Genomic DNA, 13138 nt, shown 5'->3' with positions numbered 1-13138 from the left:
AGCTGGTCTCAATACCGTTCTGTGGACCTTCCCTTTCACTCTTGCTGATACTCGTCTGTCACAGATCACTCCTGATAATCTTCTCCACCCATTCCACTCTGCCTGCACTCTCTTTTTCACATCTCTTCCACATTCCCCATTACTCTGTACTGTTGATCCCAAGTATTTAAACTCATCCACCTTAGCCAACTCTACTCCCCTCATCCTCACCATTCCACTGACCTCCCTCTCATTCACACACATGGATTCTGTCTTGGTGGTCCTACTGACCTTCATTCCTCTCCTCTCTAGAGCAGATCTCCACCTCTCCAGGGTCTCCTCAGCCTGCTCCCTACTCTTGCTACAGGTCACAATGTCATCAGCAAAACATCACAGTCCATGGGGACTCCTGTCTAATCTCGTCTGTCAACCTGTCCATCACCTTAGACATCCGGCGCCGCCGAGAGTGGCAGCCTTTTCAGCAGCTCCGTGTATGACTGTATATATATGTGTATTTTTCTACTTTTATTTTTCTATTTTTATTTATTGATCACTCCTACCACTTTATTTTATGTGGATTCGTTCCCTGGACACACTTACTTTTACAACGTGGGCATGGATTTTTACACGCCGAGACTCGCCTATTCAAGTACTCAACTTCGGGCGCTGAGAACAAATGCCAGTGCCGGTGTGGTTCCCTATTTACCCGACGAGGTAAGAAGGCGGTATCGTGGCAGCAGAGCCGGCACTAAGCTAAAAAAGAAGCGGCTTGCGAGAAAGTGGCGTTTTAAGCCTTCGGTGCCTTCTGTTATTCTGGGGAATGTAAACTCAATCTCAAATAAGATCGACGAACTGGCTGCGCTGGTGAAAAATGTCAGAACTTACAGAGAATGCAGTTTGTTGTGTTTCTGCGAAACGTGGCTAACTAACACCATCCCAGATGCTAATGTGGAGCTACCCGGGTTTAGCACCGTTAGAGCGGACAGAGATGCAAGTACCTGTGGGAAGCAAAAAGGAGGAGGACTCGCTCTCTATGTTAATACACGGTGGTGTAACCCTGGACATGTAAATGTCAAAATCTCCACTTGCTGCAGGGATATCGAACTGTTGGCCATAAGTCTGCGTCCCTATTACTTGCCCAGAGAGTTTGGACACGTCATTGTTGTTATCGTTTACATTCCTCCTCGGGCGGACGTGGAGTCAGCGAGTGACATCATCCATTCTGCTGTTGCTAAGTTACAAACGCAGCACCCTGAGGCACTTGTGCTAATCGCTGGAGACTTTAACCATGTGACGCTGGACAAAACATTACCTGCATTCTCCCAGTATGTGGACTGTAACACCAGGGGAAATAAGACTATTGATTTACTGTATGCAAACGTTAAAGACGCATACAGTGCCACCCCGCTGCCTGCGCTTGGGAAAGGAGATCATAACCTGGTTCTGCTTCAGCCTCACTACAAACCAAAAGTGAGAGTCCTACCTGTAACCAAACGATCATTCAGGAAGTGGACCCCGGAGGCTGAGAATACTCTGAGACAATGTTTTGTAACTACAGACTGGGATATCCTGCAGGGATCACATAGTGAGAACATTGAGCAGGTTGTTGACTGCACTACTGACTACATCAACTTCTGTATGGACACTTTAGTTCCAGTAAGAACAGTATGCTGCTATGCTAACAACAAGCCATGGATTACAAGTGACATCAAGGGCCTTTTGAACCAGAAGAAAAGGGCTTTTAAAGACGGTGATCAGCATGAGCTCAAGCGCGTGCAGAAGGAACTCCGAGTCCAGCTCAGGGCGGCGAAGGAGCAGTACAGGAGAAAGCTGGAGCAGAAGTTGCAGAACAACAGCATGAAGGAAGTGTGGGATGGGATGAAGATCATCACTGGCTGCAGCTCGAAGCAGGGTGCCACCATCGAGAGAGACGTGAAGAGAGCAAACGAAATGAACATCTTCTTTAACAGGTTTGACCACCCTAACCCACTCTCACCTCGGATTACTGCACTCTCTACACATCATTCTGCTGATACCAACATAGGAGAGACATCCCCACCCACAATTACAGCAGCGCAAGTGAGCAGAGAGCTGAGGAAACTTCGTGCCAGCAAAGCAGCAGGTCCAGATGGAGTATCGCCACGACTGCTGAAGGTCTGTGCATCAGAGCTGGGGGGTCCTCTACAGCACATCTTCAACCTGAGCCTGGAACAGGGGAAAGTCCCGAGGCTTTGGAAAACATCTTGCATCACCCCAGTCCCAAAGGTATCACATCCTGGTGAGCTGAATGACTTCCGGCCTGTCGCTCTAACATCACATGTGATGAAGACCATGGAGCGGCTGCTGCTTCACCACCTGAGGCCACAGTCCAACACGCCCTTGACCCTCTGCAGTTCGCATACCAGGAGAAGGTGGGAGCGGAAGATGCCATCATCTATATGCTACATCGATCCCTCTCCCACTTGGACAGAGGCAGTGGTGCTGTAAGAATTATGTTTCTAGACTTCTCTAGCGCCTTCAACACCATCCAACCTCTGCTCCTTAAGGACAAGCTGACAGAGATGGAGTAGAGTCATACCTGGTGGCATGGATCGTGGACTATCTTACAAACAGACCTCAGTATGTGCGTCTCGGGAATTGCAGATCTGACATTGTGGTCAGCAACACAGGAGCGCCGCAGGGGACTGTACTTTCTCCGGTCATATTCAGCCTATATACATCGGACTTCCAATATAACTCAGAGTCCTGCCACGTGCAAAAGTTTGCTGACGACACTGCTATCGTGGGCTGCATCAGGAGTGGGCAGGAGGAGGAGTATAGAAACCTCATCAAGGACTTTGTTAAATGGTGCGACTTAAACCACCTACACCTGAACACCAGCAAAACCAAGGAACTGGTGGTGGATTTTAGGAGACCCAGGCCCCTCATGGACCCCGTGATCATCAGAGGTGACTGTGTGCAGAGGGTGCAGACCTATAAATACCTAGGAGTGCAGCTGGACGATAAATTAGACTGGACTGCCAATACTGATTTTCTGTGCAAGAAAGGACAGAGCCGCCTGTACTTCCTTAGAAGACTGGCATCCTTCAACATCTGCAGTAAGATGCTGCAGATGTTCTATCAGATGGTTGTGGCGAGTGCCCTCTTCTACGCAGTGGTGTGCTGGGGAGGCAGCATTAAGAAGAAGGATGCCTCACGCCTGGACAAACTGGTGAGGAAGGCAGGCTCTATTGTTGGCATAGAGCTGGACGGTCTGACATCCGTAGCAGAGCAACGGGCACTCAGCAGGCTCCTATCAATTATGGAGAATCCACTACATCCATTAAACAGTGTCATCTCCAGACAGAGGAGCAGTTTCAGTGACAGACTGCTGTCACTGTCCTGCTCCACTGACAGACTGAGAAGATCATTCCTCCCCCAAACTATGCGACTCTTCAGTTCCACCAGAGGGGGTAAACGTTGAACATTATTCAAGTTATTGTCTGTTTTTTTATCTGCATTTTTTATTACTCTTTAATTTAATATTTTTGCTGCTGGAATATGTGAATTTCCCCCTGGGATTAATAAAGTATCTATCTATCTATCTATCTATAAGAAAGGACTCAGAGCTAATCCCTGATGTAATCCCACCTCCAGGTTGAATGCGTCCATCACTCCTACCATAGACCTCACCACAGTCACACTTACCTCTGTACATATACTGTACAACTCTTCCATACTTCTCTGCCACTCCCAACTTCCTCATACAATACCACAACTCCTCTCAGTCACCCTGTCATTTACTTTCTCCAGGTCCACAAAGATCCAATACAACTCCTTCTGGCCTTCTCTCTACTTCTCCATCAACACCCTCAGAGCAAACATCGCATCTGTGGTGCTCTTTCTCGGCACAAAACCATACTGCTGCTCACTGCTCACACACATGACATTCTATATGGTGGTCCACAAGGCTCTATCCTGGGTCCGCTGCTCTTTTCGATCTACATGCTTCCGTTAGGTCAGATTATCTCGGGGCATAACGTGAGTTACCACAGCTATGCTGATGACACGCAGCTGTATTTATCAATAGCACCTGATGACCCCGACTCTGTTGTTTCACTAACACAATGTCTTACTTGTGTTTCTAAATGGATGAATAGTAATTTTCTCAAGCTAAATAAAGAGAAAACAGAAATTTTAGTGATTGGCAATAATGGATATAATGGGGTTATTAGAAATAAACTTGATGCATTAGGATTAAAAGTCAAGACAGAGGTAAAGAATTTAGGGGTAACTGTTGACTGCAAACTGAATTTTAAATCACATATTAATCAGATCACTAGGACAGCATTTTTTCACTTAAATGTAGCAAAAGTTAGACCTCTTATATCATTGAAAGATGCTGAGAAATTAGTTCACGCTTTTGTTTTCAGTCGGCTAGATTACTGTAACGCACTCCTCTCAGGACTACCCAAAAAAGACATAAATCATTTGCAACGAGTGCAGAATGCAGCTGCTAGAATCCTTACCAGGAAAAAAAAATCCAAGCACATCACCCCAGTCTTAGCGTCACTACATTGGTTACCTGTGTCATTCAGAATTGACTTTAAAATTCTTCTTATGGTTTACAAAGCCTTAAATAATCTCGCTCCATCTTATATATCAGAATGTCTGACGTATTATATTCCAAATCGTAACCTTAGATCCTCAAATGAGTGTCTGCTTAGAATTCCAAGAGCTAAACTTAAAAGATGTGGTGAGGCGGCCTTCTGCTGTTATGCACCTCAAATCTGGAATAGCCTGCCAATAGGAATTCACCAGGCTAATACAGTGGAGCACTTTAAAAAACTACTGAAAACACATTATTTTAACATGACCTTCTCATAACTTCATCTTAGTATTTTCCTGATGCTCGGTATATTCAATTAATTATCATAACTATTCATGGTTGCTCTAAAATCTGTACTAACTCCTACTCTCTCTTCTGGTTTTTTTTCCCGCTTTCTGTGGTGGCGACCTGCACCACCACCACCTAATCAAAGCACCGTGATGTTCCTACATTGATGTATTAAAAGCCAGAAGTCCAAGTGACCGTCATCATCAAGTCCTTCCATTTGAACCCTAAATACAAAAAGGACTGATCATTTATGTTAGGTAGAATGCCCAGAGGAGGCTGGGTGGTCTCATGGCCTCGGAAACCCTGCAGTTTTTTTTTTCTCCAGCCGTCTGGAGTTTGTTTTGTTTTTTCTGTCCCCCCTGGCCATCGGACCTTACTCTTATTCCATGTTAATTAGTGTTGTCTGATTTTAATTCTTAATTTATCTTTGTTTCTCTTTTCTTCATCATGTAAAGCACTTTGAGCTCCATTACTTGTATCAAAATGTGCTATAGAAATAAATGTTGTTCTTGTTGTTGTAATCATCACCTCACTTCTTAACTGAGCTTCCACTACTCTTTCCCATATCTTAATACATAATTCGCCAGCCTCCTCACTCACTCACTCACGTCCGTCCGAAGACGAATGTGCAGTCGCCTTCTGCGCAGCTGCCCGAAAAACCTTACGAGACCGACATTGCGTCAGGCGGTGGATTTACGGCCGCAAAAATTCAAAGAGAAAGGCAACTTCAATTAAAGCTCTAGAGGCCTGAAAGGCGATTTCGACTACAGCTCAAGGCCTAATTACGCATTCTGATTCAATACACCTATATCAGGTTTGTGGTGCTTATACTTATTACTATTCCACTCGTGCCCGTTTCATCTTACATTGTCGAAACGGGCTCTTTGTCTAGTTTATATATATTCACATACAACAATAACATCACAAAATAAAAGGTAAAGATGAGAACAACACCCAAGTTTCCTTTCTCGTACATTTTTACAAAGTTAACGATAAACTGACTTTGGGTTGCCCCCTTCTCATGAGACCCCCCCACAATACACAAAACAGCCTATAAAATAAGTTGGACTAACAGTAACGCACATTCAAAATGGTGGAAATCGGCGATCAGACATACAGTTTGCATTTTTGTTCATGTGGATTAGGCCGATTTGAAGATGATACTCACAGGGTCGATGCCAAATGGATATGGAGATCCTGAAAAGACTCCTGGGCTGACCGGATCCAGTTGCAGTGTGACTGAACTATGAACCGTGTGGTTGCTTAGGGGTGGGGGAAAGAAAAAACATCAGGTAAGATTGTTTTTATGAGACAGCAAACTTAAAGCATATGAACATAAATGTCTTGTCACACTCACGTCCACGGGCCGGTCGGCTGGAACATCGCTCTCACATTCCAGGCTGAAGCAAAGATGGAGAGGCTTTTAGAGAAGCAGTCGTTGTAAATTAGGCCCGTGTAGACCGAGAACAGCCCCATTAGGAGGAGGATGTAGCGCCCGCTGAAAAGGGTGTCACTCAGCTAAAACAGAAAAGAAACGCGATGAACCCGTCGCCTACGGCCAGCTTTGATTTTGAAAACTTGACCCGATCACAATCCCCGCCCTACATATACGTACTCCTTGTTGTGATTTGTCTGCTTATAAATCTCAAAAAAACTAAAAGTCAAAAGCCATCCCTGGAGTCCACCAAAGGTCTGAGCCTAAAGTGTAAGGGCTCGTTTATACTTCACGCTCAGAACGCGGACGCGCACGCATCATGGCTGCCATACATTCCCAGCATTCATTTGACGCGTCCTCAGGGCAGGTCCTCAGAAATTAACGCGTCTCGTGCCCGAGTTGCAGTACCAGCAAAAAGTCGGTGGGCGCAGTGTGATAAAAGTTGAAATGTGACGTCAGGGTCTCTGTTTACTATCTACATGTGACAGAAAGCCGCTTTGAGGATCCTCCGGGATTGATGTTTGATGAATGGTTCGATGTGGTGAAGCAAAATCCCGACATACAAATGCAGTCGTGGTCGCATATTCCTGATCGTAATGACACGATACATTTTAAAAGTCTCACATACCATCTTCTGTGCCATCTTTTTTTTTCTGGGGCTTCCTCCTGACCTGACAGCAGCGGCAAACAGTAATAGATTGCCACACAGAACACATTATATGTATGATATTCCAACTCTCTGTATAAATCTAGATAGATAGATTGTTGCTAAAGCTGCTCTTCTGTCTGAAGATGACACTGTTTAATGGATGCAGTGAATTCGCCATAATTGATAGGAGTCTGCTCAGCGCCCGTCGCTCTGCCACAGATGTCAAACTGTCTAGCTCCATGCCTACAATAGAGCCTGCCTTCCTCACCAGTTTTGTCCAGGCGTGAGGCGTCTTTCTTCTTAATGCTGCCTCCCCAGCACACCACTGCGTAGAAGAGGGCGTTCGCCACAACCATCTGATAGAACATCTGCAGAACCTTATTGCAGATGTTGAAGGACGCCAGCCTTCTAAGGAAGTATAGTCGGCTCTGTCCTTTCTTACACAGAGCATCAGTATTGGCAGTCCAGTCCAGTTTATCATCCAGTTGAACTCCCAGGTATTTATAGGTCTGCACCCTCTGCACACAGTCACCTCTGATGATCACGGGGTCTATGAGGGGCCTGGTCCTCCTAAAATCCACCACCAGCTCCTTGGTTTTGCTGGTGTTCAGGGTGTAGGTGGTTTGAGTCGCACCATTTAACAAAGTCCTTGATTAGGTTCCTATACTCCTCCTCCTGCCCACTCCTGATGCAGCCCACGATAGCAGTGTCGTCAGCGAACTTTTGCACGTGGCAGGACTCTGAACAGGACCAGAGAAAGTATAAATCTTTAGATTTATACTTGATATCACTTTCATGGTGAAATGCATTGAAGTATGTATGTTACATTTACAGATAAATTGTTAATTTCGGCTGTTACAGACTGAAATCAAATGAATGTTTTTATTCTAAGAAAGTAAGAATAAGGAACAGCTCACTTCTCAACACAGACTCGACCGGGGTCGAACCCGTGAAGTTTTGATTATCATTCAACAGTTGATACCGTTGCACCACCAAAGCGGTTGTAGCAAATGCGTGTCAATGTCACACCCTAACGCGTTCTTTTTCTGCAGTTATAGTCTTGAGTAGAAGTGCACTTGTTCTGTTATATTTGTACCTTTTGTGAAAGTGTTTATTTGATATTTTGGCTTCAGGCTTCACACATTACACACTTCATGTCTACATTTTGTCAATTATTACTAAAACATGAAAAACGTTTCTGTTTTGACGATGTGTTTACATAAACATGAAATGCATGTGTTCCAAATAACCATATAGTATTTATAAAAGGTGTCATTTTGCTTGACTTCTCACTCTATACAACTCTAAGCAACTGACACGTAGGTAAACAGACTTGAGCTGAGAAAACTGTGTGGCGGTGGGGGAACGTGATAGTAGGATGCTTGCTGCTTATCAACACATTTACAGGGCAAAAGACACTGATGGAGAGGTGCGAAGCGATTTAAGGTGTGACAGATCTATGAGTTTTTTCGTAGGCTTTGGTAATTCTAGTGTTAAGTAATGAATATGGTTAATAATTACACACATGGGGTTGACACGGTAGCGGAGCGGTCACACTGCTGTCTCGCAGAGAGTCACGTCACTGGTATTCCCTGCCTGGACTTTGCATGTTTTCCTGCTGGGTTTCCACAGTGGGCTCCGGTTTCCTTCCAAAGATATGCAGATTTGGTGACACTAAAATGATGCCAGTGTGTATGTTAGTGCTTGTATTCACCTTGCGATGATACTGGTGCTGTTCAGTATTGAGGTTGGGAACAACGAAGGCCAGCCATATTTTCCTCCCAGTTCATATCAGTGTTGGATTTATTTTCTGTGACTGGTAAAAATGGTTGCTGTCGCTGTCTATTATTGTCCAATAAGAAAGCCTGTCATTGGGGTGAGCCTGTGGTAACACCATCAATAGGACTTCAACTCCCAGCAGTCAGCAAGAGTGAGCAGGGGCTGATGGGAGATCAGCACACACTTTAAAGAGTCAGGGTGGAGATTCCGTGGCCTTTCATGGGTAGCATCAGAGTCAATGTAGATGTAAGAAGAGACCTGACAGGTCTCCACATAATAGAAAACCATACCAGTGACGCTGTTGGATTTGATGTGTAAAAGTTGAGTTGTCTGCCATCAAGAAAAATGAAAGTTACCGGCGCCGTCCTTGATTGTTCGCTTTTTGCCATATTCTGAGGAGCAACTCATCAGGAGCTAAATATTACATTTCATATAATTACACACATGGGGGTGACACGGTGGCAGAGCGGTAGCACTGCTGTCTCGCAGGGAGTCACGTCGCTGGTATTCCCTGCCTGGACTTTGCGTGTTTTCCTGCTGGGTTTCCACAGTGGGCTCCAGCTTCCTTCCAAAGATATGCAGATTTGGTGACACTAAAATGACACCAGTGTGTATGTGAGTGCTTGTATTCACCTTGCGATGAGCTGATGCTCCCCGTTCAGGGATTGTTTCTGCCTCATGCCCAGTGCTTACTGGAATGGACACATCCCTGGATTGATGGATTTAATCATTTAATCATTAAACATCCTTTTCAGAGATATTGCGGTAAGGTGTCATCAGAATTTAGTTGGTATTCCAGGCAATTCACAACACAGCAAAGCCAAACTTGTTCTCACCGTGATGATGTCTTGCACTGCCACCTGCTGGATTCCTCCAGATTTATGTAAAGTACACGTGCAAGTATAAAACAGTAAAACACTTGTGGGTCAGTATACCTGTATGCGAATCCTCAGAGATCCTGGCTCCTTATCCTGTTGGAGGCTCCATGACCTACGACTGACACAGAGCTTTCTGACACCAAGCAGGCTTTTTGCTGATGATATTTTGTTTTGTAGCACCAGAAAGGAAGAATTAGAATGGGAGTTGGAAGAAGGGAGAAGAACTTTGGAAGACAGGGGAATGAAGATAAACAGGAAGAAGAAAGCAAAATGACTTGAGGTTTAATGAGGATCAAAATTCAGAAGTGCGCCTGCGGGGAGAGCCATTGAACAGAGTGGAGAAGTTTAAATATCTTGGAACAGCGGTATACCAAGATGGAGAACTGGGTGTAAAGATAACCCAGAGAGTGCAGTGTGGATGGAACAATTAGAAGAAGACATCAAGACTACTGGGAAATTGGAGAATTAAGGCAAAGGTTAAAGGTAACGTTTTTGAAACCAATGGTAAGACCAGCCACGATGTACGGCGCTGTAACAAGGGCAGTGTCACATACGTGCGTACGGGAGGCAGCGAAAGGACTCGAAGAAATGTAATTCCACACCAGACCAAAGAGTGGCGAGGTGCATTGATCCTTCCTCTAATTCCACTGCAGGCCCATTAGGAGAAATTCCACTTGGCCTCCATGATGTCACTTCCTGTCAGAAGCTCCATGACGTTACTTCCGGTCCAGAAGACGCCCCGTTCGGTTACAAGCCCCATGATGTCACTTCCAGTTCCGGTCATAATGACCTCACTTCTGCTGCCACACTTAAAAAACCCACCATCTCAACCTCACCAGATAGTTCTGTTTTGGACTCGAACCTGTACACATCTGAACTAAAAATGCAACCTCTTGTGGGTCAGTATACCTGTGTGAGAATCCTCAGAGATCCTGACTCTTGAATTCTTAGTCACTCCGCTGCACGCAGTACTTTGGATCTTGCATATGTTTCTTGTCATCCATCCTGTTTCTCATGTTAGGCACCTGCAGCGGTGAACACCACACGTTTGGAGCACCAGCTAACAGTCACGTCTGATGTCAGCAATGAAAATTTCAGTTTCGAATCCAACAACAAATCAAAGTCGCTGCTACTGAATGTGCTGAAAGATCCACAAACACTTCAGCAGAAGACGTCTTGGATTTGCTTAAAATGCATGAGCCACCAACTCAACGGGCTGAAGTTTCTATCTTCCATTACAGATGGTACAACGAGCAGCTCTGTGGATCATTGGGTTACCCAAATAAATTAACCATTGTAGCCCCCCAGTCCCGACAGGGTCCTCTGACACACAGGTCACACTATGGAACACACATTTATCTCAGGTCAATTTAGAGTCACCCGACCACCTAACAGCTGTGAGGACACGCAAGAACATCCAATGTGCAAGGAGAAATAGCCCACCTGTACAAACCTGTTCAAACTTCACAAAGGTGGGATGTAAAACCCAAAACTCTGAAGTGGTGAGACAGCAGTACCAAATGATTATTCACTATGTCTTGGCTCCTTTCCTTCGAAATCCCCAAAACGTGAAAGTCAGATAAATAACAAAATAGGGAGCAAGTTGGGATGAATATCAGAAAAGTGTAAGGGAACCGGATAGCTTTAGGGAATGATCTGAACTGCACATACCTCATTCTTCAATCTTTTGAAGTGTCCTTCCTGTAAAATCATCCACGTCGCAAAGAGAGTCATGATCAGGCCGTGGCCACAGTCCCCAAACATGACAGCAAACAGGAAGGGGAAAGTGATGATGGTGAAGGGAGCTGTAGATGACATTAAAGCAAGGATTACAGACAATTAGAGATCCCCCCCATTACTAAAGTGGCCAGTGATGAACCTATGGGGCTACAAATCCTGAGTAGCAGCTCTAGAGCTCGCTCTGGTGGCCACAGGTATGCTTCTGAGCCACATCTAACATTTGATATCCAACAGGTGTCATGAACTCTCAAGTTCCTAAAGCACTAGGGAGTTCCAAAGATCAAAGTCCCAAAAATGCCCTTCTAGATAGGTGGCTGTGTGTGGGTTTGGGACCTAGCTAGTAACAAGGATGTATTGCTAATAAGATATGCTAAGTGTTGCCTCTTGCAAGATTTAGATAATAAAGAATATGATGGACGCTTTCTCCTGCCTATACGGGACACCCAGTGGGGGGTGCCCGTTAAATTTCTTCAACAATGGATAAAGTAAGAAGATCTGACTTGGGATGAGGTGCAGGGCCAAGGTGTGTGGAAAAGTTTGATCAGGTATATCAACCCCACATAGAAGTGGGAAAAGATGAAGAGGAAGAAAGTTCAAAGTTTATTGTCATGCGCACAGTAAGGAAACACGTTTTCCTGTACAATGAAATTCTTTCTTTGCTGTCCACACCAAATGCCAATGCTTAACAAACCAAAGTATACAGATAAACATAAATAATAAGTAACAGATAGATAATATATAACAGAGGCAGCATAAAGTATAAAAACAGAATAGAAGTATAAAGTGTAATGTGCAGGTAGGTGTGTGATGGACAAGTCAAATACAGTTGTGTGAGGTCGATAGAATGAGGTGGCCCACAGTTATAAACTCCAGTCAGTTATTTAGGAGTCTAATGGCCTTGAGAAAGAAAGAGTTCTTTAGCCTGGAAGTCCAGCATTTCATACGTCTGTACCTCCTGCCTGAGGGTAGAAGTGTGAACAGTTCTTGTTGGTGGGTGGGGTCCCTGAGGATTGAGGCAGTTCTCCCTGCGGACTCTGCAGTTGTAGATGCTCTGCAGAGAGGGCAATGGGGTCCTGGTGGTCTTCTCAGCAGTCTTTACCACTCTCTGCAGGCTTTTGCGGTCCATATCAGTAGTGTTGCCGTACTACACGGTGATGCAGCTGGTCAAGGTGCTCTCAACAATGCAGCTGTAAAAGTTGCCGAGGATCTTAGTCGACATACCAAACTTCCTTAGCCTCCTCAGAAAGTCCAGCCGCTGTTGAGCCCTTTTGACTAGCTGTGTGGTGTTAAGTGTCCAAGTGAGGTCCTCACTGATGTAGACACCCAGGTATTTAATGCTGCTCACCCTCTCTACTTCAAGCCCTCAGATGAACAGTGGCTGGTGAGGTCTCCTCTCCTTTCTCATGTCCACTATCATCAACTTCGTCTCGTCTGTGTTGAGGGTGAGGCTGTTGTCTGCACACCATGACGCCAGACTGTCCACCTTCCTCCTGTAGGCCATCTCATCCCCACCAGTGATGTGTCCTATCACTACGGTGTCATCTGCAAACTTTAGGATGATGTTATCTTTGTGGGAGGTGACACAGTTGTGGGTGAACACGGTGTAGAGGATGGGGCTGAGGACACATCCCTGTGGGGTGCCTGTGTTTGTGATAATGGTGGTTGAAGTCCTATTACCAATCCTGAAAGACTGGGGCCTGCCAATCAGAAATTCTAGGAGCCAGTCACAGAGGGTGGGGTGCAGGCCAAGTGCAGACAGTTTATGGGGGATAACCGTGTTAAAGGCAGAGCTGTAGTCAACA

At 45.2% G+C, this 13138-nt stretch overlaps 1 protein-coding gene across 1 annotated transcript in view; it reads right to left on the bottom strand.

Moving 5' to 3' along the window:
* The window catches only part of si:ch73-173p19.2 (V-type proton ATPase 116 kDa subunit a 1), a 154351-nt gene that overhangs the window by 46469 nt on the left and 94744 nt on the right, over nucleotides 1-13138 (bottom strand). Inside the window, 3 exon segments of the mRNA XM_051928808.1 lie at nucleotides 6024-6117; nucleotides 6213-6373; nucleotides 11268-11401. Of these exon segments, the coding sequence (XP_051784768.1) occupies nucleotides 6024-6117; nucleotides 6213-6373; nucleotides 11268-11401 (389 nt within the window).

Source organism: Erpetoichthys calabaricus, chromosome 6 (assembly GCF_900747795.2).
Source record: "Erpetoichthys calabaricus chromosome 6, fErpCal1.3, whole genome shotgun sequence".
Taxonomy (NCBI): domain Eukaryota; kingdom Metazoa; phylum Chordata; class Cladistia; order Polypteriformes; family Polypteridae; genus Erpetoichthys; species Erpetoichthys calabaricus.
Note: the sequence above shows the minus strand (reverse complement) of the source record. Positions and strands in the feature narration are given on the sequence as shown.